Genomic DNA, 27,826 nt, shown 5'->3' with positions numbered 1-27,826 from the left:
CTTAGCTCCCTCCAGGCACCAACCTCCCACTATGTTATCTCCTTATTAAATACAGTCCTGCTAAGCTATTAAAGAAAACCAATTAAGAGAACGCGGCTCCTGGGGGGCAGGTTGCGTTGGAGTGGTGGGGAGATGGGGAGTGGCATCGGTAATGCCTCTCTTTTAATTGCCTCCAGGGCTCCGGGACGAGCTGGACGCCTCGCTAACACTTCAAGTTCATTCAGAAACCAACCTTGTTGGTTTAAGGAGACCGCCGGCTAGCTCTATCAGAGTCCGCATGCCGCACCACAAACCCCATGTCACCCGAGGAGGAGGGGTGATGAAAAGGACAGGGGGGGGAGGGGGGGGAGGGTACTCGGAGAGAGAAAAGCATTCCTCACCACGCTGCTAACTTCCTGCTGCTCCTCGATGGTTTTCGGCTGAAGAGGTCACTTAGATCTGAACCTTGTGTCTAGATGAAGTCATTACACTTTCTGGGATTTCCTTACCTGGGTAATTAACCATGCGTCAAGTCGTTACCATGGATACAACTCCACCAATCTGTCATCACCACCCCCTCGAAGAGGTCTGGAAGCCCGTGACGTCCTGATGGATCCGGACAAGTTGATTTGGGCCGGGCTCAGGACATTTTTCCCTTCTTTTATTTCATAGCTCGGACTCGGGTCGGGCTCGAGTCGGGCTCGGGTCGGGCTCAGGTCGGGCTCGGGTCGGGCTCGGGTCGGGCTCGGGTCGGGCTCGGGTCGGACTCGGGTCGGGCTCGGGTCGGGCTCGGGTCGGACTCGGGTCGGGCTCGGGTCGGGCTCGGGTCGGGCTCGGGTCGGGCTCGGGTCGGACTCGGGTCGGGCTCGGGTCGGGCTCGGGTCGGACTCTGGTCGGGCTCGGGTCGGGCTCAGGTCGGGCTCGGGTCGGGCTCAGTCGGACTGGGCTCATTTAACTTCTCATATACGTGCAGAGCACACACTGTATGAAATGTTGTCGTATAGATTGTCAGTATTATGAATATTATAGTAGTGATGATAATCCTCATTACACTTATATGTTATGTGGCCTCTCTAGACCCCCAGAGCACTTCACATGGCAGGGGGAAACTCACTTCCCACACTTTTGTGTGTTTCTGGTGGTGTCGTTTTGGGGAAATTTGGGATGTGTGTTTCTGTCTTCAGCGTGGCACTGCTGTGGGCCTGGGGAAATGGAGTGTTGTTTCTTTCATGTACACAAGTACACAAAAGAAACAACACTAAACTGTTGCTGACTCCTGACCAGCGCACGTAGAATAGGAGTACTGGTGAGCAGTAAGGACCAGCTGTACCGGAAGAGTCCATGGCCTGTCTGTTAGTAGAGCCGGTTAGTGCTGCATGAGTGGTAGTGGTGAGTGTGTTCTAGTGTGTGGTACTGGTGAGTGTCTAGTGTGGTAGTGTGTGGTAGTGTGTTACTGTGTGGTAGTGGTGAGTGTCTAGTGTGGTAGTGGTGAGTGTCTAGTGTGGTAGTGGTGAGTGTGTGGTAGTGGTGAGTGTGTGGTGGTGTGTGGTAGTGTGTGGTAGTGGTGAGAGTGTGGTAGTGTGTGGTAGTGGCGAGAGTGTGGTAGTGTGTGGCCGTGTGGTAGTGTGTGGTAATGTGGTTGTGTGTGACTGTGTGGTAGTGTGGTAGTGTGTGACCGTGTGGTAGTGGTGAGTGTGTGGTGGTGAGTGTGTGGTAGTGGTGAGAGTGTGGTGGTGAGTGTGTGGTAGTGGTGAGAATGTGGTAGTGTGGTAGTGACTGTGTGGTAGTGTGTGGTAGTGTGGTAGTGACTGTGTGGTAGTGGTGAGTGTGTGGTAGTGTGGTAGTGTGTGACTGTGTGGTAGTGTGTGGTAGTGGTGAGTGTCTAGTGTGGTAGTGTGGTAGTGTGTGGTAGTGTGGTAGTGGTGAGTGTGTGGTGGTGAGTGTGTGGTAGTGGTGAGAATGTGGTAGTGTGGTAGTGACTGTGTGGTAGTGTGTGGTAGTGTGGTAGTGACTGTGTGGTAGTGGTGAGTGTGTGGTAGTGTGGTAGTGTGTGACTGTGTGGTAGTGTGTGGTAGTGGTAGTGTGTGGTAGTGTGGTAGTGTGTGGTAGTGTGTTACTGTGTGGTAGTGGTGAGTGTCTAGTGTGGTAGTGGTGAGTGTCTAGTGTGGTAGTGGTGAGTGTGTGGTAGTGGTGAGTGTGTGGTGGTGTGTGGTAGTGTGTGGTAGTGGTGAGAGTGTGGTAGTGTGTGGTAGTGGCGAGAGTGTGGTAGTGTGTGGCCGTGTGGTAGTGTGTGGTAATGTGGTTGTGTGTGACTGTGTGGTAGTGTGGTAGTGTGTGACCGTGTGGTAGTGGTGAGTGTGTGGTGGTGAGTGTGTGGTAGTGGTGAGAATGTGGTAGTGTGGTAGTGACTGTGTGGTAGTGTATGGTAGTGGTGAGTGTGTGGTAGTGTGGTAGTGTGTGACTGTGTGGTAGTGTGTGGTAGTGGTGAGTGTGTGGTAGTGTGTGGTAGTGGTGAGTGTCTAGTGTGGTAGTGGTGAGTGTGTGGTAGTGTGGTAGTGTGTGACTGTGTGGTAGTGTGTGGTAGTGGTGAGTGTGTGGTAGTGTGTGGTAGTGGTGAGTGTGTGGTGGTGAGTGTGTGGTAGTGGTGAGAATGTGGTAGTGTGGTAGTGACTGTGTGGTAGTGGTGAGTGTGTGGTAGTGTGGTAGTGTGTGGTAGTGGTGAGTGTCTAGTGTGGTAGTGTGGTAGTGTGTGGTAGTGTGGTAGTGGTGAGTGTGTGGTGGTGAGTGTGTGGTAGTGGTGAGAATGTGGTAGTGTGGTAGTGACTGTGTGGTAGTGTGTGGTAGTGTGGTAGTGACTGTGTGGTAGTGGTGAGTGTGTGGTAGTGTGGTAGTGTGTGACTGTGTGGTAGTGTGTGGTAGTGGTGAGTGTCTAGTGTGGTAGTGTGGTAGTGTGTGGTAGTGTGGTAGTGGTGAGTGTGTGGTGGTGAGTGTGTGGTAGTGGTGAGAATGTGGTAGTGTGGTAGTGACTGTGTGGTAGTGTGTGGTAGTGTGGTAGTGACTGTGTGGTAGTGGTGAGTGTGTGGTAGTGTGGTAGTGTGTGACTGTGTGGTAGTGTGTGGTAGTGGTAGTGTGTGGTAGTGTGTGGTAGTGGTGAGTGTCTAGTGTGGTAGTGTGTGGTAGTGACTGTGTGGTAGTGTGGTAGTGTGGTAGTGTGGTAGTGACTGTGTGGTAGTGTGTGGTAGTGGTAGTGTGTGGTAGTGTGTGGTAGTGGTGAGTGTCTAGTGTGGTAGTGTGGTAGTGACTGTGTGGTAGTGTGGTACTGTGGTAGTGTGGTAGTGTGGTAGTGACTGTGTGGTAGTGTGGTAGTGTGGTAGTGACTGTGTGGTAGTGTGGTAGTGTGGTAATGTGGTAGTGACTGTGTGGTAGTGTGGTAGTGTGGTAGTGACTGTGTGGTAGTGTGGTAGTGTGGTAGTGACTGTGTGGTAGTGTGGTAGTGACTGTGTGGTAGTGTGGTAGTGTGGTAGTGACTGTGTGGTAGTGTGGTAGTGTGGTAGTGTGGTAGTGACTGTGTGGTAGTGGTGAGTGTGTGGTAGTGACTGTGTGGTAGTGGTGAGTGTCTAGTGTGGTAGTGTGGTAGTGACTGTGTGGTAGTGTGTGGTAGTGTGGTAGTGTGGTAGTGTGGTAGTGACTGTGTGGTAGTGTGGTAGTGTGTGGTAGTGACTGTGTGGTAGTGTGGTAGTGACTGTGTGGTAGTGTGTGGTAGTGTGGTAGTGACTGTGTGGTAGTGTGGTAGTGTGGTAGTGGTGAGTGTCTAGTGTGGTAGTGTGGTAGTGTGGTAGTGACTGTGTGGTAGTGTGGTAGTGTGGTAGTGACTGTGTGGTAGTGTAGTAGTGTGGTAGTGTGGTAGTGACTGTGTGGTAGTGTGGTAGTGTGGTAGTGACTGTGTGGTAGTGTGGTAGTGACTGTGTGGTAGTGTGGTAGTGTGGTAGTGACTGTGTGGTAGTGTGGTAGTGACTGTGTGGTAGTGGTGAGTGTCTAGTGTGGTAGTGTGGTAGTGACTGTGTGGTAGTGTGTGGTAGTGACTGTGTGGTAGTGTGTGGTAGTGTGGTAGTGTGGTAGTGACTGTGTGGTAGTGTGGTAGTGTGGTAGTGTGGTAGTGACTGTGTGGTAGTGTGTGGTAGTGGTGAGTGTCTAGTGTGGTAGTGTGGTAGTGTGGTAGTGACTGTGTGGTAGTGTGGTAGTGTGGTAGTGTGGTAGTGACTGTGTGGTAGTGTAGTAGTGTGGTAGTGTGGTAGTGACTGTGTGGTAGTGTGGTAGTGTGGTAGTGACTGTGTGGTAGTGTGGTAGTGTGGTAGTGACTGTGTGGTAGTGTGGTAGTGACTGTGTGGTAGTGTGGTAGTGTGGTAGTGACTGTGTGGTAGTGTGGTAGTGACTGTGTGGTAGTGGTGAGTGTCTAGTGTGGTAGTGTGGTAGTGACTGTGTGGTAGTGTGTGGTAGTGACTGTGTGGTAGTGTGGTAGTGTGGTAGTGTGGTAGTGACTGTGTGGTAGTGTGGTAGTGTGGTAGTGACTGTGTGGTAGTGTGGTAGTGTGGTAATGTGGTAGTGACTGTGTGGTAGTGTGGTAGTGTGGTAGTGACTGTGTGGTAGTGTGGTAGTGTGGTAGTGACTGTGTGGTAGTGTGGTAGTGACTGTGTGGTAGTGTGGTAGTGACTGTGTGGTAGTGTGGTAGTGTGGTAGTGTGGTAGTGACTGTGTGGTAGTGGTGAGTGTGTGGTAGTGACTGTGTGGTAGTGGTGAGTGTCTAGTGTGGTAGTGTGGTAGTGACTGTGTGGTAGTGTGTGGTAGTGTGGTAGTGTGGTAGTGTGGTAGTGACTGTGTGGTAGTGTGGTAGTGTGTGGTAGTGACTGTGTGGTAGTGTGGTAGTGACTGTGTGGTAGTGTGTGGTAGTGTGGTAGTGACTGTGTGGTAGTGTGGTAGTGTGGTAGTGGTGAGTGTCTAGTGTGGTAGTGTGGTAGTGTGGTAGTGACTGTGTGGTAGTGTGGTAGTGTGGTAGTGACTGTGTGGTAGTGTAGTAGTGTGGTAGTGTGGTAGTGACTGTGTGGTAGTGTGGTAGTGTGGTAGTGACTGTGTGGTAGTGTGGTAGTGACTGTGTGGTAGTGTGGTAGTGTGGTAGTGACTGTGTGGTAGTGTGGTAGTGACTGTGTGGTAGTGGTGAGTGTCTAGTGTGGTAGTGTGGTAGTGACTGTGTGGTAGTGTGTGGTAGTGACTGTGTGGTAGTGTGTGGTAGTGTGGTAGTGTGGTAGTGACTGTGTGGTAGTGTGGTAGTGTGGTAGTGTGGTAGTGACTGTGTGGTAGTGTGTGGTAGTGGTGAGTGTCTAGTGTGGTAGTGTGGTAGTGTGGTAGTGTGGTAGTGACTGTGTGGTAGTGTGGTAGTGTGGTAGTGTGGTAGTGACTGTGTGGTAGTGTAGTAGTGTGGTAGTGTGGTAGTGACTGTGTGGTAGTGTGGTAGTGTGGTAGTGACTGTGTGGTAGTGTGGTAGTGTGGTAGTGACTGTGTGGTAGTGTGGTAGTGACTGTGTGGTAGTGTGGTAGTGTGGTAGTGACTGTGTGGTAGTGTGGTAGTGACTGTGTGGTAGTGGTGAGTGTCTAGTGTGGTAGTGTGGTAGTGACTGTGTGGTAGTGTGTGGTAGTGACTGTGTGGTAGTGTGTGGTAGTGTGGTAGTGTGGTAGTGACTGTGTGGTAGTGTGGTAGTGTGTGGTAGTGACTGTGTGGTAGTGTGGTAGTGTGGTAGTGACTGTGTGGTAGTGTGTGGTAGTGGTGAGTGTCTAGTGTGGTAGTGTGGTAGTGTGGTAGTGACTGTGTGGTAGTGTGGTAGTGGTGAGTGTCTAGTGTGGTAGTGTGGTAGTGTGGTAGTGACTGTGTGGTAGTGTGGTAGTGTGGTAGTGACTGTGTGGTAGTGTGTGGTAGTGGTGAGTGTCTAGTGTGGTAGTGTGGTAGTGTGGTAGTGACTGTGTGGTAGTGTTGTAGTGGTGAGTGTCTAGTGTGGTAGTGTGGTAGTGACTGTGTGGTAGTGTGGTAGTGACTGTGTGGTAGTGTGTGGTAGTGGTGAGTGTCTAGTGTGGTAGTGTGGTAGTGTGGTAGTGACTGTGTGGTAGTGTGTGGTAGTGGTGAGTGTCTAGTGTGGTAGTGTGGTAGTGTGGTAGTGACTGTGTGGTAGTGTGGTAGTGTGGTAGTGTGGTATTGTGGTAGTGTAGTAGTGACTGTGTGGTAGTGTGTGGTAGTGGTGAGTGTCTAGTGTGGTAGTGTGGTAGTGACTGTGTGGTAGTGTGGTAGTGTGTGGTAGTGACTGTGTGGTAGTGTGGTAGTGTGGTAGTGACTGTGTGGTAGTGTGTGGTAGTGGTGAGTGTCTAGTGTGGTAGTGTGGTAGTGTGGTAGTGACTGTGTGGTAGTGTGGTAGTGTGTGGTAGTGACTGTGTGGTAGTGTGGTAGTGACTGTGTGGTAGTGTGGTAGTGTGTGGTAGTGACTGTGTGGTAGTGTGGTAGTGTGGTAGTGTGGTAGTGACTGTGTGGTAGTGTGGTAGTGTGTGGTAGTGACTGTGTGGTAGTGTGGTAGTGTGGTAGTGTGGTAGTGACTGTGTGGTAGTGTGTGGTAGTGGTGAGTGTCTAGTGTGGTAGTGTGGTAGTGTGGTAGTGACTGTGTGGTAGTGTGTGGTAGTGGTGAGTGTCTAGTGTGGTAGTGTGGTAGTGTGGTAGTGACTGTGTGGTAGTGTGGTAGTGACTGTGTGGTAGTGTGTGGTAGTGACTGTGTGGTAGTGTGTGGTAGTGACTGTGTGGTAGTGTGTGGTAGTGTGGTAGTGTGTGGTAGTGGTGAGTGTCTAGTGTGGTAGTGTGGTAGTGACTGTGTGGTAGTGTGTGGTAGTGACTGTGTGGTAGTGTGTGGTAGTGGTGAGTGTGTGGTAGTGTGTGGTAGTGGTGAGTGTCTAGTGTGGTAGTGTGGTAGTGACTGTGTGGTAGTGTGTGGTAGTGACTGTGTGGTTGTGTGGTAGTGTGGTAGTGACTGTGTGGTAGTGTGGTAGTGACTGTGTGGTAGTGTGTGGTAGTGTGGTAGTGACTGTGTGGTAGTGTGGTAGTGACTGTGTGGTAGTGTGTGGTAGTGTGGTAGTGTGTGGTAGTGGTGAGTGTCTAGTGTGGTAGTGACTGTGTGGTAGTGTGTGGTAGTGACTGTGTGGTAGTGTGGTAGTGACTGTGTGGTAGTGTGTGGTAGTGTGGTAGTGACTGTGTGGTAGTGTGGTAGTGACTGTGTGGTAGTGTGTGGTAGTGTGGTAGTGTGTGGTAGTGGTGAGTGTCTAGTGTGGTAGTGTGGTAGTGACTGTGTGGTAGTGTGTGGTAGTGACTGTGTGGTAGTGTGGTAGTGACTGTGTGGTAGTGTGTGGTAGTGTGGTAGTGACTGTGTGGTTGTGTGGTAGTGACTGTGTGGTAGTGTGTGGTAGTGTGGTAGTGTGTGGTAGTGGTGAGTGTCTAGTGTGGTAGTGTGGTAGTGACTGTGTGGTAGTGTGTGGTAGTGACTGTGTGGTAGTGTGTGGTAGTGGTGAGTGTGTGGTAGTGTGTGGTAGTGGTGAGTGTCTAGTGTGGTAGTGTGGTAGTGACTGTGTGGTAGTGTGTGGTAGTGACTGTGTGGTTGTGTGGTAGTGACTGTGTGGTAGTGTGGTAGTGACTGTGTGGTAGTGTGTGGTAGTGACTGTGTGGTTGTGTGGTAGTGACTGTGTGGTAGTGTGTGGTAGTGTGGTAGTGACTGTGTGGTAGTGTGGTAGTGACTGTGTGGTAGTGTGGTAGTGACTGTGTGGTAGTGTGGTAGTGACTGTGTGGTAGTGTGGTAGTGACTGTGTGGTAGTGTGTGGTAGTGTGGTAGTGTGTGGTAGTGGTGAGTGTCTAGTGTGGTAGTGTGGTAGTGACTGTGTGGTAGTGTGTGGTAGTGACTGTGTGGTAGTGTGGTAGTGACTGTGTGGTAGTGTGTGGTAGTGTGGTAGTGACTGTGTGGTAGTGTGGTAGTGACTGTGTGGTAGTGTGTGGTAGTGTGGTAGTGTGTGGTAGTGGTGAGTGTCTAGTGTGGTAGTGTGGTAGTGACTGTGTGGTAGTGTGTGGTAGTGACTGTGTGGTAGTGTGTGGTAGTGGTGAGTGTGTGGTAGTGTGTGGTAGTGGTGAGTGTCTAGTGTGGTAGTGTGGTAGTGACTGTGTGGTAGTGTGTGGTAGTGACTGTGTGGTTGTGTGGTAGTGACTGTGTGGTAGTGTGGTAGTGACTGTGTGGTAGTGTGTGGTAGTGACTGTGTGGTTGTGTGGTAGTGACTGTGTGGTAGTGTGTGGTAGTGTGGTAGTGACTGTGTGGTAGTGTGGTAGTGACTGTGTGGTAGTGTGGTAGTGACTGTGTGGTAGTGTGGTAGTGACTGTGTGGTAGTGACTGTGTGGTAGTGTGGTAGTGACTGTGTGGTAGTGTGTGGTAGTGTGGTAGTGTGTGACTGTGTGGTAGTGTGGTAGTGACTGTGTGGTAGTGTGTGGTAGTGTGGTAGTGTGTGACTGTGTGGTAGTGTGGTAGTGACTGTGTGGTAGTGTGTGGTAGTGTGGTAGTGACTGTGTGGTAGTGTGGTAGTGACTGTGTGGTAGTGTGGTAGTGACTGTGTGGTAGTGTGGTAGTGACTGTGTGGTAGTGACTGTGTGGTAGTGTGTGGTAGTGTGGTAGTGACTGTGTGGTAGTGTGGTAGTGACTGTGTGGTAGTGTGGTAGTGTGTGACTGTGTGGTAGTGTGGTAGTGACTGTGTGGTAGTGTGGTAGTGACTGTGTGGTAGTGTGGTAGTGTGGTAGTGTGGTAGTGACTGTGTGGTAGTGTGTGGTAGTGTGGTAGTGACTGTGTGGTAGTGTGGTAGTGACTGTGTGGTAGTGTGTGGTAGTGTGGTAGTGTGTGGTAGTGGTGAGTGTCTAGTGTGGTAGTGTGGTAGTGACTGTGTGGTAGTGTGTGGTAGTGACTGTGTGGTAGTGTGTGGTAGTGGTGAGTGTGTGGTAGTGTGTGGTAGTGGTGAGTGTCTAGTGTGGTAGTGTGGTAGTGACTGTGTGGTAGTGTGTGGTAGTGACTGTGTGGTTGTGTGGTAGTGACTGTGTGGTAGTGTGGTAGTGACTGTGTGGTAGTGTGTGGTAGTGACTGTGTGGTTGTGTGGTAGTGACTGTGTGGTAGTGTGTGGTAGTGTGGTAGTGACTGTGTGGTAGTGTGGTAGTGACTGTGTGGTAGTGTGGTAGTGACTGTGTGGTAGTGTGGTAGTGACTGTGTGGTAGTGTGGTAGTGACTGTGTGGTAGTGACTGTGTGGTAGTGTGGTAGTGACTGTGTGGTAGTGTGTGGTAGTGTGGTAGTGTGTGACTGTGTGGTAGTGTGGTAGTGACTGTGTGGTAGTGTGTGGTAGTGTGGTAGTGTGTGACTGTGTGGTAGTGTGGTAGTGACTGTGTGGTAGTGTGTGGTAGTGTGGTAGTGACTGTGTGGTAGTGTGGTAGTGACTGTGTGGTAGTGTGGTAGTGACTGTGTGGTAGTGTGGTAGTGACTGTGTGGTAGTGACTGTGTGGTAGTGTGTGGTAGTGTGGTAGTGTGGTAGTGACTGTGTGGTAGTGTGGTAGTGACTGTGTGGTAGTGTGGTAGTGACTGTGTGGTAGTGTGTGGTAGTGTGGTAGTGTGGTAGTGTGGTAGTGACTGTGTGGTAGTGTGTGGTAGTGGTGAGTGTCTAGTGTGGTAGTGTGGTAGTGTGGTAGTGACTGTGTGGTAGTGTGGTAGTGTGGTATTGTGGTAGTGTAGTAGTGACTGTGTGGTAGTGTGTGGTAGTGGTGAGTGTCTAGTGTGGTAGTGTGGTAGTGACTGTGTGGTAGTGTGGTAGTGTGTGGTAGTGACTGTGTGGTAGTGTGGTAGTGTGGTAGTGACTGTGTGGTAGTGTGTGGTAGTGGTGAGTGTCTAGTGTGGTAGTGTGGTAGTGTGGTAGTGACTGTGTGGTAGTGTGGTAGTGTGTGGTAGTGACTGTGTGGTAGTGTGGTAGTGACTGTGTGGTAGTGTGGTAGTGTGTGGTAGTGACTGTGTGGTAGTGTGGTAGTGTGGTAGTGTGGTAGTGACTGTGTGGTAGTGTGGTAGTGTGTGGTAGTGACTGTGTGGTAGTGTGGTAGTGTGGTAGTGTGGTAGTGACTGTGTGGTAGTGTGTGGTAGTGGTGAGTGTCTAGTGTGGTAGTGTGGTAGTGTGGTAGTGACTGTGTGGTAGTGTGTGGTAGTGGTGAGTGTCTAGTGTGGTAGTGTGGTAGTGTGGTAGTGACTGTGTGGTAGTGTGGTAGTGACTGTGTGGTAGTGTGTGGTAGTGACTGTGTGGTAGTGTGTGGTAGTGACTGTGTGGTAGTGTGTGGTAGTGTGGTAGTGTGTGGTAGTGGTGAGTGTCTAGTGTGGTAGTGTGGTAGTGACTGTGTGGTAGTGTGTGGTAGTGACTGTGTGGTAGTGTGTGGTAGTGGTGAGTGTGTGGTAGTGTGTGGTAGTGGTGAGTGTCTAGTGTGGTAGTGTGGTAGTGACTGTGTGGTAGTGTGTGGTAGTGACTGTGTGGTTGTGTGGTAGTGTGGTAGTGACTGTGTGGTAGTGTGGTAGTGACTGTGTGGTAGTGTGTGGTAGTGTGGTAGTGACTGTGTGGTAGTGTGGTAGTGACTGTGTGGTAGTGTGTGGTAGTGTGGTAGTGTGTGGTAGTGGTGAGTGTCTAGTGTGGTAGTGACTGTGTGGTAGTGTGTGGTAGTGACTGTGTGGTAGTGTGGTAGTGACTGTGTGGTAGTGTGTGGTAGTGTGGTAGTGACTGTGTGGTAGTGTGGTAGTGACTGTGTGGTAGTGTGTGGTAGTGTGGTAGTGTGTGGTAGTGGTGAGTGTCTAGTGTGGTAGTGTGGTAGTGACTGTGTGGTAGTGTGTGGTAGTGACTGTGTGGTAGTGTGGTAGTGACTGTGTGGTAGTGTGTGGTAGTGTGGTAGTGACTGTGTGGTTGTGTGGTAGTGACTGTGTGGTAGTGTGTGGTAGTGTGGTAGTGTGTGGTAGTGGTGAGTGTCTAGTGTGGTAGTGTGGTAGTGACTGTGTGGTAGTGTGTGGTAGTGACTGTGTGGTAGTGTGTGGTAGTGGTGAGTGTGTGGTAGTGTGTGGTAGTGGTGAGTGTCTAGTGTGGTAGTGTGGTAGTGACTGTGTGGTAGTGTGTGGTAGTGACTGTGTGGTTGTGTGGTAGTGACTGTGTGGTAGTGTGGTAGTGACTGTGTGGTAGTGTGTGGTAGTGACTGTGTGGTTGTGTGGTAGTGACTGTGTGGTAGTGTGTGGTAGTGTGGTAGTGACTGTGTGGTAGTGTGGTAGTGACTGTGTGGTAGTGTGGTAGTGACTGTGTGGTAGTGTGGTAGTGACTGTGTGGTAGTGTGGTAGTGACTGTGTGGTAGTGTGTGGTAGTGTGGTAGTGTGTGGTAGTGGTGAGTGTCTAGTGTGGTAGTGTGGTAGTGACTGTGTGGTAGTGTGTGGTAGTGACTGTGTGGTAGTGTGGTAGTGACTGTGTGGTAGTGTGTGGTAGTGTGGTAGTGACTGTGTGGTAGTGTGGTAGTGACTGTGTGGTAGTGTGTGGTAGTGTGGTAGTGTGTGGTAGTGGTGAGTGTCTAGTGTGGTAGTGTGGTAGTGACTGTGTGGTAGTGTGTGGTAGTGACTGTGTGGTAGTGTGTGGTAGTGGTGAGTGTGTGGTAGTGTGTGGTAGTGGTGAGTGTCTAGTGTGGTAGTGTGGTAGTGACTGTGTGGTAGTGTGTGGTAGTGACTGTGTGGTTGTGTGGTAGTGACTGTGTGGTAGTGTGGTAGTGACTGTGTGGTAGTGTGTGGTAGTGACTGTGTGGTTGTGTGGTAGTGACTGTGTGGTAGTGTGTGGTAGTGTGGTAGTGACTGTGTGGTAGTGTGGTAGTGACTGTGTGGTAGTGTGGTAGTGACTGTGTGGTAGTGTGGTAGTGACTGTGTGGTAGTGTGGTAGTGACTGTGTGGTAGTGACTGTGTGGTAGTGTGGTAGTGACTGTGTGGTAGTGTGTGGTAGTGTGGTAGTGTGTGACTGTGTGGTAGTGTGGTAGTGACTGTGTGGTAGTGTGTGGTAGTGTGGTAGTGTGTGACTGTGTGGTAGTGTGGTAGTGACTGTGTGGTAGTGTGTGGTAGTGTGGTAGTGACTGTGTGGTAGTGTGGTAGTGACTGTGTGGTAGTGTGGTAGTGACTGTGTGGTAGTGTGGTAGTGACTGTGTGGTAGTGACTGTGTGGTAGTGTGTGGTAGTGTGGTAGTGACTGTGTGGTAGTGTGGTAGTGACTGTGTGGTAGTGTGGTAGTGTGTGACTGTGTGGTAGTGTGGTAGTGACTGTGTGGTAGTGTGGTAGTGACTGTGTGGTAGTGTGGTAGTGTGGTAGTGTGGTAGTGACTGTGTGGTAGTGTGTGGTAGTGTGGTAGTGACTGTGTGGTAGTGTGGTAGTGACTGTGTGGTAGTGTGTGGTAGTGTGGTAGTGTGTGGTAGTGGTGAGTGTCTAGTGTGGTAGTGTGGTAGTGACTGTGTGGTAGTGTGTGGTAGTGACTGTGTGGTAGTGTGTGGTAGTGGTGAGTGTGTGGTAGTGTGTGGTAGTGGTGAGTGTCTAGTGTGGTAGTGTGGTAGTGACTGTGTGGTAGTGTGTGGTAGTGACTGTGTGGTTGTGTGGTAGTGACTGTGTGGTAGTGTGGTAGTGACTGTGTGGTAGTGTGTGGTAGTGACTGTGTGGTTGTGTGGTAGTGACTGTGTGGTAGTGTGTGGTAGTGTGGTAGTGACTGTGTGGTAGTGTGGTAGTGACTGTGTGGTAGTGTGGTAGTGACTGTGTGGTAGTGTGGTAGTGACTGTGTGGTAGTGTGGTAGTGACTGTGTGGTAGTGACTGTGTGGTAGTGTGGTAGTGACTGTGTGGTAGTGTGTGGTAGTGTGGTAGTGTGTGACTGTGTGGTAGTGTGGTAGTGACTGTGTGGTAGTGTGTGGTAGTGTGGTAGTGTGTGACTGTGTGGTAGTGTGGTAGTGACTGTGTGGTAGTGTGTGGTAGTGTGGTAGTGACTGTGTGGTAGTGTGGTAGTGACTGTGTGGTAGTGTGGTAGTGACTGTGTGGTAGTGTGGTAGTGACTGTGTGGTAGTGACTGTGTGGTAGTGTGTGGTAGTGTGGTAGTGTGGTAGTGACTGTGTGGTAGTGTGGTAGTGACTGTGTGGTAGTGTGGTAGTGACTGTGTGGTAGTGTGTGGTAGTGTGGTAGTGTGGTAGTGACTGTGTGGTAGTGTGGTAGTGACTGTGTGGTAGTGTGGTAGTGACTGTGTGGTAGTGTGGTAGTGACTGTGTGGTAGTGTGTGGTAGTGACTGTGTGGTTGTGTGGTAGTGTGTGGTAGTGACTGTGTGGTAGTGTGTGGTAGTGTGGTAGTGTCCGACCCGTTAGCCAGGGGCTAGCGAGTCTAGTCATCCGTGGTCGTTACAGTATTCTGTCTGATAGAACGTTCAGCACTGGGACGAGGCGGCTCGCCGGCCGAAGTCTTGTTTTCATCTTCCAAGTTCCTCCTGGTGTCCCTGTGGTTCCGGCTGCAGCTCAAGTTAAGGGCTTAGCTGGTTTCCTGTCCACCGACCATTCCCTCCTGAACTGTGAGACGCCCAGGCGCTAGACACGCCACCGGGGACTTCCTGGGACCTCTTATCGGCCTCATCTCATTTCAAACTAAGTGTGACTCTGCGTCCTTTGTCCCCCTTTTTCTCCCCAATTGTATCCAGCCTATTACCCCACTCCCCCGAGCCGGCCCGGTCTCTGCTCCACCCCCCTCTGCTGATCCAGGAGGGCTGCAGACTACCACATGCCTCCTCCCATACAGGTGGAGTCGCCAGCCGCTTCTTTTCACCTGACAGTGAGGAGTTTCCCCAGGGGGGCGGAGCGCGTGGGAGGATCACGCTATTCCCCCCCAGTCCCCCCCCCCAAACAGGTACCCCGACCGACCAGAGGAGGCGCTAGTGCAGCGACCAGGACACATACACATAATGTTTTTTCATTGCAGTTTCAAAATTGGTTGACAAGCACCTTAATATAGAAATCCTCGTTAAATCCAAATGTGTTCATCAGAACCATCAGCATGGCATCACATGTGATCCAGCACGCTGATTTATACCCCTGTTCATGTTCCCAGCAGTCTGGCAAGGTGGTGGAGCCAGAATCCATTATTTGGGTGGAAAAGTCCCATCACACTTAAGCTGTCTACAGACTTTTTCACAAACATGGCCAACGCAGCCTCAACTCTTGGCAGTGAGTTGATGGAATCGCACCATCCACCCGTCCATCCATCCACCCGTCCATCCACCCACCCATCCATCCATTATCCAGACCGCTCATCCTGCTCTCAGGGTCGCGGGGATGCTGGAGCCTATCCCAGCAGTCATTGGGCGGCAGGCGGGGAGACACCCTGGACAGGCCGCCAGGCCATCACTCACATTGACACCTAGGGACAATGTAGTACGGGTGATCCACCTGACCTACAGGTCTTTGGACTGTGGGAGGAAACCCACACAGACACGGGGAGAACATGCAAACTCCACACAGAGGACGACCCGGGACGACCCACCGAGGTTGGACTACCCCGGGGTTCGATCCCAGGACTGTCTTGCTGCGAGGCGACCGCGCTAACCACTGTGCCGCCGTGCAAAAGGTGTCATTGCCAGCCAGGTGTCTGTTGCTTCCGTCTTGGTCTTTGATTGGTTGGTGTTTTGCTGTAGCTGGTCACACAACAGAGGTGATGGGGCTGTGATATCGTTCTGTTTCTGGTATCGGCTGACTGCACGACTGTAAAAAGTGATTGTGGTTGAAGGTCACAAAATGCTAACCGCACAGGAGCTATCGTTAGCTTTGGTGAGCACGTTAGAAGTAACGGTGATGGCGTTGGTGTGACCCTGCCAAGACGAGGTGACCAGGCGTCGGCCATGTTCGTGGAAAAGGGCTGTTGCATACGTAATGATATAAGATAAGTGAAACTCTATCAGGTTTTGGATGTTGAAGGAAATCCACTTCCTGGACTGTTTGACCCTCAGACAGATTGAGTTCCTGTCTCGTGTCTTGTCTTGCAGGTTTCTACATGTACATCGAGACTTCCAGACCACGGCTGCAAGGTGACAAGGCCCGGCTGCTGACCCCAACCTTCAACGTGGGCTCCAAGAACAGCTACGGCGCCCCCACCCCGAATCCCAGCTACTGCTTCGCCTTCTACTACCACATGTATGGAAAGCATATAGGTAAGACAGCCGTAACCCAGCCTGTTCAGACGCCAGGCAACGGATCACCGAAGGCCTCGGTGTTGACGGCTCCTGGGCAAGTCCTCCTGGGCCTGTCTTTTTCCTGCTCCAAAACTTTCATCGGTTGATACATGATTTATATATAATCTTTATATATAATTTTACATAATCTTTCAGTGTAGTCCTCCTGAGAATCAGAAACACTGTCGTTTCATGCCGTGCTCTTGTGGACATGAAATGAAGCAAAGCATCGTGTCCCTCAGCCCACAGCAGTGCAACACAAACACAAAAACACACATCCAAAAACTACAAGAACTCTCCCGAGCCGTCCCGGTCTCTGCTCCGCCCCCCTCTGCTGATCCAGGAGGGCTGCAGACTACCACATGCCTCCTCCCATACATGTGGAGTCACCAGCCGCTTCTTTTCACCTGACAGTGAGGAGTTTCACCAGGGGGACGTAGCGTGTAGGAGGATCACGCTATTCCCCCCCCAGTTCCCCCTCCCCCCCGAACAGGCGCCCCGACTGACCAGAGGAGGCGCTAGTGTAGCGACCAGGACACACACCCACATCCGGCTCCCACCCGCAGACACAGCCAATTGTGTCTGTAGAGACGCCCGACCAAGCCGGAGGCAACACGGGGATTCAAACCGGAGATCCTCGTGTTGGTAGCCAACAGAATAGACCACCACGCCACCCCGACGCCCAGCAGAACTTATAAAAGCTGTTGAAGTGTCTTTCCTCACTTTCAGTGGGAGAATATTCCAGATTTTCAGACTATTTACACAATGAGTCTTGGTTTGTGTTTCGGGAGCAGTGTGAGATGAGTCATTCGTACCCGAGTCCACACTCACAGCCGGATGAGTTTCTCAGCATGGACGGTAGTCCACATGAGTCGGACGACTATCGTATTCAGAAAGAAACATGATGTTCATACCGCATACTTGTTTTTTCCTGATCAGTCAGCCCCTACTTGTAACTGGCTGGTAGGGTAGTTATTTACGGCTGCCAGGCCGGGGAAGGTAAGACTAGCCAGACCACCAGCAGTACTCTGAAGGCTGTGGCTGGCCTCCTCGTCTGTGGTTTAAAGACATCCGTCTGTGTCTGTGTGTCTTTCAGGTACGCTCAACGTGTTTCTGCGTCAGAAGGCTCAGGCGGCGACAGACACCGCCATCTGGAGTTTGTCTGGTAACCAGGGTGACCGCTGGAGGCAGGCCAAGGTCAACATCCATCCTACCACCACCTTCCAGGTACCAGCCATCACATCCAACTCAACCCCATGCCGCCATGTGCCAAACACGTCCACATGGGGGCGGCCCGGTGGCTCACCTGGTAGAGTGCCTACGACATAAGACTGAGTCCTTACTGCAGCGGCCTGGGTTCGAATCAGAACACATCGGCCCCATCCGGCCTCGCCACCATCGATACGCTGCCTTGAACAAATCTGATGGTTAGCCTTCTATTTTAAAGTCGGACCGAACCAGGGAGGATGTTTGATTATTTAGGTTTCAACATCTTGCACACAGTATTATAAAACATTTGTTGGTGGTTTCTGTACCTTTAAATGAGAACCTAATAGTTTTATGTAGTATTTATATGTGGCTGTTCTCAGTTGCCTGAGCACCTCTGAGGGGGTGGTGCAGCACTCAGGAGCTCGCCTGTGATTGACACTGCAAGCTAGCCTGTACCGGTTGGTTATGATCCAGAATGTGAGGGTGTGATCTGATTGGCTCGGTGTCTGATGGCCTCAAGGCCCTGGTTAATAGAACATCATCGGAGGGGAGCTGAACTAGCAGGAGCTTCTATACAAACAGAAATACAGAATTCTGCCTTTAATAAACACCGTTCTATCATAGGAGGAAACAGTAAAACAATGGATAATGATTTCAGTTATAATGATGTTAAGCATCCAGGTAGCGTGGCGGTCTATTCCGTTGCCTACCAACACGGGGATCACCAGTTCGAATCCCCGCGTTACCTCCGGCTTGGTCGGGCGTCCCTACAGAGACAATTGGCCGTGTCTGCGGGTGGGAAGATGGATGCCAGTAGGTGTCCTGGTTGCTGCACTAGCACCTCCTCTGGTGGGTTGGGGCAGCTGTTCGGGGGGCAGGGGGAACTGGGGGGGATAGCGTGATCCTCCCACACGCTACATCCCTCGGTCTGGAGAGGGTGCAACAGTTAGTGTACTGGGTAACCGTGAGGTGAGGGTGCAACACAGGGAGACATAAACGTCTAAATATAATAAAATATAAATATTGATTGACACCATGACAGGACAAGGGAAACAATACACTATTAACAAAAGTAACCCACACCTGACAGTGCTCAAAAGCACCAAACCTAAAGACAGAAGGTGGCAACCGCTCCTAACCTAGTGTGTCTAACAGAGGTAAGCTACGTGATGGGGTGTTTGCCCATGGGCACCTGACCTTGGTCCCCTTGCCCAGAAGAACTAAACGCTAAACACAACTCAAAATAGTCAAAATGCAAACTTAACCGAAAACGGGCCAGACGTTACAAACACAAAGTAGCTACAGAGACAAATATCAACACAAAGTAGCTACAGAGACAAAAATCAACACAAAGTAGCTACAGAGACAAACATCAACACAAAGTAGCTACAGAGACAAACATCAACACAAAGTAGCTACACATCAACACAAAGTAGCTACACATCAACACAAAGTAGCTAGAGAGACAAACATCAACACAAAGTAGCTACAGAGACAAACATTAACACAAAGTAGCTACACATCAACACAAAGTAGCTACAGAGACAAACATCAACACTAAGTAGCTACACATCAGCACAAAGTAGCTACAGAGACAAACATCAACACAAAGTAGCTACAGAGACAAACATCAACACAAAGTAGCTACACATCAACACAAAGTAGCTACAGAGACAAACATCAACACAAAGTAGCTACAGAGACAAACATCAACACAAAGTAGCTACACATCAACACAAAGTAGCTACAGAGACAAACATCAACACAAAGTAGCTACACATCAACACAAAGTAGCTACAGAGACAAACATCAACACAAAGTAGCTACACATCAACACAAAGTAGCTACAGAGACAAACATCAACACAAAGTAGCTACAGAGACAAACATCAACACAAAGTAGCTACAGAGACAAACATCAACACAAAGTAGCTACACATCAACACAAAGTAGCTACAGAGACAAACATCAACACAAAGTAGCTACAGAGACAAACACCAACACAAAGTAGCTACAGAGACAAACACCAACACAAAGTAGCTACAGAGACAAACATCAACACAAAGTAGCTACAGAGACAAACATCAACACAAAGTAGCTACAGAGACAAACATCAACACAAAGTAGCTACAGAGACAAACATCAACACAAAGTAGCTACAGAGACAAACATCAACACAAAGTAGCTACAGAGACAAACATTAACACAAAGTAGCTACAGAGACAAACATCAACACAAAGTAGCTACAGAGACAAACATCAACACAAACTAGCTACAGAGACAAACATCAACACAAAGTAGCTACAGAGACAAACATCAACACAAAGTAGCTACAGAGACAAACATCAACACAAAGTAGCTACAGAGACAAACATCAACACAAAGTAGCTACAGAGACAAACATCAACACAAAGTAGCTACAGAGACAAACATCAACACAAAGTAGCTACACATCAACACAAAGTAGCTACAGAGACAAACATCAACACAAAGTAGCTACACATCAACACAAAGTAGCTACAGAGACAAACATCAACACAAAGTAGCTACAGAGACAAACATCAACACAAAGTAGCTACAGAGACAAACATCAACACAAAGTAGCTACAGAGACAAACATCAACACAAAGTAGCTACAGAGACAAACACCAACACAAAGTAGCTACAGAGACAAACATCAACACAAAGTAGCTACAGAGACAAACATCGACACAAAGTAGCTACAGAGACAAACATCGACACAAAGTAGCTACAGAGACAAACATCGACACAAAGTAGCTACAGAGACAAACATCGACACAAAGTAGCTACAGAGACAAACATCGACACAAAGTAGCTACAGAGACAAACATCGACACAAAGTAGCTACAGAGACAAACATCGACACAAAGTAGCTACAGAGACAAACATCGACACAAAGTAGCTACAGAGACAAACATCGACACAAAGTAGCTACAGAGACAAACATCGACACAAAGTAGCTACAGAGACAAACATCGACACAAAGTAGCTACAGAGACAAACACCGACACAAAGTAGCTACAGAGACAAACACCGACACAAAGTAGCTACAGAGACAAACATCGACACAAAGTAGCTACAGAGACAAACATCGACACAAAGTAGCTACAGAGACAAACATCGACACAAAGTAGCTACAGAGACAAACATCGACACAAAGTAGCTACAGAGACAAACATCGACACAAAGTAGCTACAGAGACAAACATCGACACAAAGTAGCTACAGAGACAAACATCAACACAAAGTAGCTACAGAGACAAACATCAACACAAAGGAGCTACAGAGACAAACATCAACACAAAGTAGCTACAGAGACAAACATTAACACAAAGTAGCTACAGAGACAAACATCAACACAAAGGAGCTACAGAGACAAACATCAACACAAAGTAGCTACAGAGACAAACATCAACACAAAGGAGCTACACATCAACACAAACTAAACTAGCTGGCCGGGGAGCTGCAGACATGTGGGGGTTTAAACAGCAGACTGCACATGGAAGTTGGACGATTTGTTGCCGGGTTGATTAGGTGATGAGGAGCACGTGGCGGAGACCTGAATGTAGAGTCAGAGGGCGGGTTAGACACAGGAGGCAACACAAAACAACCAGACGGACACGGACACACCCGTGGCCGTAACAGTCCCCCTGGTGAAACTCCTCCGTCAGGTGAGAAGAAGTGGCTAGCGACTCCACATGTATAGGAGGAGGAGGCATGTGGTAGTCTGCAGCCCTCCCCGGATCAGCAGAGGGGGTGGAGCAGAGACCGGGACGGCTCGGAGGACTGGGGTACTTGGCCGGATACTATTGGGAAGAAGGGGAAAAAAAAGATGCTAGAAACTGTTGGGATTGGGATTTTGGTCAGACTTTAAAATGTGATTCGTGTTCTGAGGACTGCGGACCGGTTGGGGTTAAACACTCTGCTGTCTTCATGAAGCTGCCCCGTGAAGGACAGACAGACAGTAAGGCAGACAGAAAAGAGAGAAACAGACAGACAGAAACTCTGCACAGCCTTTCAAGTGTAAATGGTAAATGGACTGATTTGTGGTGAGCGTTGTGGTGCAAAATGGCTGCCGTGCATCACCCAGGTGGTGCTACACATTGGTGGTGGTTGAAGTGAGTTACCCCCTTCACTGTGAAGCACTTTGGGTGTCTAGAAAAGCACTATATAAATGTAATGATGATGATGATGATGATGATGATGATGACTGCATTTATATGGCGCTTTTCTAGTCCACCGACCACTCACAGTGCGTCTCACATTCACACCTTCACACACACCTTCACACCTTCACACACACCTTCACACATTCACACACACCTTCACACATTCACACACACATTCACACATTCACACTCACATTCACACATTCACACACACCTTCACACATTCACACTCACATTCACACATTCACACACACCTTCACACATTCACATTCACACATTCACACTCACCTTCACACCTTCACACCTTCACACTCACATTCACACATTCACACACACCTTCACACCTTCACACACACTTCACACATTCACACTCACCTTCACACACACCTTCACACCTTCACACACACCTTCACACATTCACACTCACCTTCACACATTCACACTCACCTTCACACATTCACACTCACATTCACACCTTCACACACACCTTCACACACACCTTCACACCTTCACACACACTTCACACATTCACACTCACCTTCACACACACCTTCACACCTTCACACTCACCTTCACACATTCACACTCACCTTCACACATTCACACTCACATTCACACATTCACACTCACATTCACACATTCACACTCACCTTCACACATTCACACTCACATTCACACATTCACACTCACCTTCACACATTCACACACACCTTCACACATTCACATTCACACCTTCACACACACCTTCACACCTTCACACTCACATTCACACCTTCACACACACCTTCACACCTTCACACACACATTCACACATTCACACTCACATTCACACATTCACACTCACATTCACACCTTCACACACACCTTCACACCTTCACACACACATTCACACATTCACACTCACATTCACACATTCACACTCACATTCACACATTCACACACACCTTCACACATTCACATTCACACCTTCACACACACCTTCACACCTTCACACTCACATTCACACACGGATGGCGGAGGCTGCCATACAAGGCGCCAACCTGCCCATCAGGAGCAGTTAGGGGTTCAGTGTCTTGCTCAAGGACACTTCGACACACCCTCTGGAGGAGCCGGGGATCAAACCAGCAACCTTCCAATGACCCGCTCTACCTCCTGAGCCATGCCGATGCTCCTCTCATGTTAGTTTAATACAGAAACTTGGTGTCTGTTATCTACCCGTCCTGTGTGGCCCAGGGTTCCAATGTCAGGCAGTATTAAACACTGGAGGTAATTCTTGTCACTGTAGACTTTAATGTTTGACTTCTCTAAGTAAACGACGCGGGTCAGAACCAGAGAGAGCGGAGCAAGAAAACCGCCTGTTTCGACTCCACACAGCATTATCAGCCAAATGAAAATTACAACTTCAGGGAGTGGTCAAAAAAAAGTTTGTGTATAGGATGAACAGTTAGTCCCTGATAACAACCAATAACTAATTCAATGTAAATCGTTAACATAACTTGCTGAGGTCACATGAACAGTTCCTCCAATAGCTGTGACCTTTGACCTCCTGACTGTTGGTTTATTTATAATGTTGATTGACTTGATTCTGTTGTTGCTCTCAGTGTAAGTGTCTGATTTAAGAACCCCAAAATTAACTGCTTATGTTTTGCTAATTAAGCAGCTAACTAGCCGGATACAACACAACACAACACAACACAACACAACACAATAAAGCTTCATTCATCCCCAAAGGGCAATTTGGTTCTTGGGCATAATGTGCAGGACGTGACAATAAATAACATTTAAACAAAAAAAAAAAGTTAGACATAGAACCACACAGGTACTGTAACATGAGGTGCAGTAGTACAGTGGAACTACAGTAGAACTTCAAATGACAGTTAATAACCGTTAAAACCGGATAAGTTCCCAAATGACCTGTGACCAAAAGACCGGAGTTTGACTGGTGAGTCTTGGAATTGTGTTCAACTGGAATCTCCCTCTCTTTCTCTCTCTCACCTCTAGATGGTCATGGAGGGGGTGCGGGGTCCTGGCATCGAGGGAGATATAGCCATTGATGATGTCACCATAGAGGAGGGAGAGTGTAAAGATCCCCCACCCAACAGTAAGACTATACATATTACCACATACAGACAGTAGACTATACATATTACCACATACAGACAGTAGACTATACATATTACCACATACAGACAGTAGACTATACATATTACCACATACAGACAGTAGACTATACATATTACCACATACAGACAGTAGACTATACATATTACCACATACAGACAGTACACTATACATATTACCACATACAGACAGTAGACTATACATATTACCACATACAGACAGTAGACTATACATATTACCACATACAGACAGTAGACTATACATATTACCACATACAGACAGTAGACTATACATGTTACTACATATAGACAGTACATGATATATATTACTCCATACAGACAGTAGACTATATATATTACCACATACAGACAGTAGACTATACATATTATTACATATAGACAGTACATGATATATATTACTCCATACAGACAGTAGACTATACATACATATAGACAGTACATGATATATATTACTACATATAGACAGTAGACTATACATGCATATAGACAGTACATTATATATATTACTACATATAGACAGTAGACTATACATACATATAGACAGTACATGATATATATTACTACATATGGACAGTAGACTATACATGCATAGAGACAGTACATGATATATATTACTCCATATAGACAGTAGACTATACATACATATAGACAGTACGTGATATATATTACTACATATAGACAGTACACTATACAGTTTTGTTTTTTTATTTAACCTTTTTTTAATCAGGAAGGTCTCATTGAGACAAGTAGTCTTATTCTGACCAAGTCAGCAGCACGCAGACATTTAAGTTGCACAGAATATAAGGGACACGAAATAAACATAAATAAATAAACAAGTCAGTGCAGTTAAAACAATATTAAAGGTTAAAGTGCACACGTGCAAATGTTAGCGGAGTACATCATCAATAAATTAATAAGTTGCTTAAAGTCCCCCAGTGGAATCACATTAGGCAGTTTCAGGTCCTTTTCTAGTGAGTTCCAGACAGAAGGTGCAGAGTAAGAAAATGTCTTTTTGCCGAGCTCACCACGGACTGTGGGTACCAACAACGTCAAATAGTCCTGAGATTGTAGCCGATAGCTGCCGAGATTACGGGAGATAGAAAAACATAGATAAGAAGGCAGCAAACCAAGGATGGACTTAAAAATATATGTAAACCAAGAAATTGATCTACACATGGTGTGAAAAGACCAGTTGGCTCAGGAATACAGATTCCAGTGATGTGTGAGGGGCTTCCACCCAGTGATGAACCTCAGAGCCCTGAGGGAAGCAGTATCCAACATATGAAGACGATGGGCAGCGGCATTCATATAGAGCACATCGCCGTAATCAAGCGGCGTCAGGAAAGTTGCAGCAACTAGTCTTTCTCTAGATTTAAAAGAGAAACTATTTATTTTTTAAGTAGAAGCTCGGCTTTAGCTTCAGCCTCTTTAAAAGCTGTTCAGTATGACATTTAAAAGTCAGGTGGTCATCAATGATGAGACCGAGGTACTTGTAACTCCCTCCACACAAGAGCCACTGCAGTGCCTTGAGCAGATGTCACACTTGGAAGCACAAGAGGCAACTTCTTTGCATTTGTAAACAACATCCTTTTGGTTTTGTCAACACTCAACACCAGTTTGAGTTGGTACAGGTGTGCCTGAACGATGTTAAAAGCAGTCTGCGGTGACTCTAGGGCTTGAGTTGTCATACTGGTACCGTAATATACAACAGCGTCATCAGCATATAAATGCAAGAGCTGCATTAGGTAAATCCAGGCCTAGGTCATTTACATAGATGGTGAATACTGTCAGCCCCAAAACCGAATGCTGAGGCATGCCCTTGTTGACACCAAGCATACGTGAAAACAAACCCTTATATTTTGCACATTGACCTCTCCATTCAGATAGTTTTCAAACCAGTAGTCTCTGCTTTAAGATAATATGGTCCACTGTATCAAAAGCCTTAGAAATCAATTAAAAGAGCAGTGTTACTTGTGTTGCAGCAGTGTTGGTACTGTGCTGCTTTCTGAATCCAGACCGATGGACTGATAAAATGTCACTGGTGCAGGGAAATTCCTTAAGCTGGTTACTAACCAGGTTTTCCAGAACCATAGCAAAAAAAGATGAATTGGAAATAGGGCTATAATTATTCTGCACCGAGGTGTCCCCTCCTTTTAACCGAGGCAGCACATGTCCGGTTTTCTAAGTCGGTGGACTAGTTCTTGTTTTCAAAGCGAGGTTAAAAATGTGGGTGAGTGGAACAGCATTAACTTTGATAGGAAGTTTTAAAAAGAATGGATGCAGATTAGCAGGACCTGCTGATTTTCTGGTATCCAGTCTTTTTAAGATGTGAGAAGCACCATTACCAGCAGCACAACTGACTGAGGAGGAGGTCACATGTTCAGAGCAGGTCAGTGAGTTGAATGAGGGGGAGGAGTCAAACAGGGAGCTAGAGGTAATAAAATATCTGTTTAAACAATCCAACATCTCAGCTTTGACACTGGTCCTGAATCAGCAGTAATGCACAGTGGAAGCTCATTGCTGCTTGAGTTAGCAGAGAGTGATTTTATCATTTTCCAGAATTTCCTAGGAACAAGCCAAGTCAAGACTGTGTACCCCAGGGCACTCTGTGGGGAACACTGCAGGAGTATGGGGTACCGGGGCAGTCGCTACAATCCATCCAGTCCTTGTATAACCAAAGTGAGAGCTGTGTCCGCATTCTTGGCCCAAAGTCAAACATGTTTTCGGTGGGTGTCGCACTCCGCCAAGGTTGTCCCTTGCCTCCGATGTTTGTGATATTCATGGACAGGATCTCAAGGTGCAGCCAAGGTGAGGAGTGTGTCCATTTTGGGAACCTCAGAATTGCATCTCTGCTCTTCGCAAATGATGTGGTTTTGTTGGCTTCATCAGAACGTGACCTCCAGCGTGAACTGGGGCGGTTTGCAGCTGAGTGTGAAATGGTCGGGATGAGAGTCAGCACCTCCAAGTCTGAGGCCTTGGTTCTCTACTGGAAAATGGTGGATTGCTCCCTCCAGGTTGGGGATGAGTTGTTGCCTCAAGTGAAGGAGTTCAAGTATCTCGGGGTCTTTTTCACGAGTGAGGGTAGGATGGAGCAGGAGATTGACAGGTGGATTGGTGCAACATCAGCAGTAATGTGGATGTTGTACCGGACCGTTGTGGTGAAGAGGGAGCTGAGCCGGAAGGCAAAGCTCTTAATTTACCAGTCAATCTTCCTTCCGACCCTCACCTATGGTCATGAGCTTTGGGTAGTGACCGAAAGGGTGAGATCTTGGATACAAGCAGCTGAAATTAGTTTCCTCCGTAGGGTGTCTGAGCTCAGCCTTAGAGATAGGGGGAGGAGCTCGGACATCCGGAGGGAGCTCGGAGTAGAGCTGCTGCTCCTTCGCATCGAAAGCAGCCAGTTGAGATGGTTTGGGCATCTGATTAGGATGCCTCCTGGGCGCCTTCCTTTGGAGGTTTACCAGGCACGGCCAACTGGGAGGAGACCCCGGGGTAGACCCAGAACTCTATGGAGCAGTGTTTCTCAACCCAGTCCTCAAAGAACCCCTATCCTGCATATTTTCTTTGCAACCCTGAATAGGTACCTGTTTGTAGTTATTCAACCAATCAGCAATGAATTTTGTCAGATGTTGCACACCTTGCATAACTAAGTGCGGCGAGACGATTGGTCGAGTAAGTACAAGCAGGGCTACCTATGCAGGGTTACAATGAAAATCTGCAGGATAGGGGTTCCTTGAGGACTGGGTTGAGAAACACTGCTCTGGAGGGACTACATGTCCAATCTGGCCTTGGAACGCCTTGGGATCCCCCAGGAGGAGCTGGAGGGTGTTGCTGGGGAGAGGGACGCCTGGAGTACCATACTTAGCTTGCTGCCACTGCGACCCGACCCCGGATAAGCGGCGGAAGATGAGATGAAATGAAGTCAAGTCAGTGTTATTTATATAGCCCAATATCACAAATTACACATTTGCCTCAAGGGGCTTTACAGCAACACAACATCCTGTCCTTAGACCCTCGTATAGGAAGAAATCTAAGAAACCTCAGGGAGAGCAACAGAGGAGGGATCTCTCTCCTAAGACGGACAACGTGCAATGATGTTGTGTTTACACAATTTACACAATACAACATTGAAAGAGGATAACAGAATTATAATGGAATTATAAATATATGAAGAAAATGATGAGGAGGATGCCAAGTAGTGTCCAGACGCCACCGGAACAGCCCAGGACCCGAGCCACGCGACCACCATCACCATGTAAAAGAAAATTAGTCACACAGCTTAGTGAGAGAAGGATATAACATTAAAACAGGATAACAAAGTTATATGGATTTATAAGATATGTAGAAAGAAAATGTGATGAGGGGGATGCCAAGCAGTGTCCAGGTGGCGACCACCATCACCATGGAGAACTGGAAGGAGGACAGACCACCTTCTATGCTCCTGGCCTTACTCCCCTTCCACCTGGTCTCTTGCACACAGTATAGCTACCTTTCTTCTCTCCATCATATCAGCCAGCTCTCTCCCTTTACCAGTCATAGTGCCAACATTCAACGTTCCAACTCTCACCTCCACACTCCTACCCTTCCTCCTCTCCTGCTGCCTCTGGACAGGCCTTCCCCCGCTTCTGCTTCTTTGCCCAACAGTAACATCGCTTCCACTGGCACCCTGCTGGCCAACAGTACCGGTGGTGGATGTTGGTAACCCGGGCCTCAGCCAATCCAGTATGGACATCTGATTTATGATCCACATATTTGATTTGACAAAGGTTTTACGCCGAATGCCCTACCTGACGCAACCCTCCCCATTTAGCCGGGCTTGGGACCGGCACTAAGAATGCACTGGCTTGTGTATAATCACTGGCTGAGTTCAGACAATATACTATACGTATTACTACAAATAGACAGTGCACTATACATATCACTACAAATAGACAGTGCACTATACATATTACTACAAATAGACAGTACACTATACA

The 27,826-nt window shown here is 48.3% G+C and overlaps 1 protein-coding gene across 1 annotated transcript in view; it reads left to right on the top strand.

Moving 5' to 3' along the window:
- mdga2a (MAM domain containing glycosylphosphatidylinositol anchor 2a) overlaps nt 1–27,826 on the top strand; it is a 235,533-nt gene that overhangs the window by 206,708 nt on the left and 999 nt on the right. Inside the window, exons 14-16 of the mRNA XM_056296137.1 lie at nt 15,127–15,291; nt 16,409–16,539; nt 22,711–22,810. Coding sequence (XP_056152112.1) covers nt 15,127–15,291; nt 16,409–16,539; nt 22,711–22,810 — 396 coding nt within the window. The remainder of the gene's footprint in view (nt 1–15,126; nt 15,292–16,408; nt 16,540–22,710; nt 22,811–27,826) is intronic.

The sequence above is a fragment of the Lampris incognitus genome, chromosome 16, assembly GCF_029633865.1.
Source record: "Lampris incognitus isolate fLamInc1 chromosome 16, fLamInc1.hap2, whole genome shotgun sequence".
Classification (NCBI taxonomy): domain Eukaryota; kingdom Metazoa; phylum Chordata; class Actinopteri; order Lampriformes; family Lampridae; genus Lampris; species Lampris incognitus.
The sequence above is the reverse complement of the archived record's forward strand: the minus strand, read 5'-3'. Positions and strand labels throughout refer to the sequence as shown.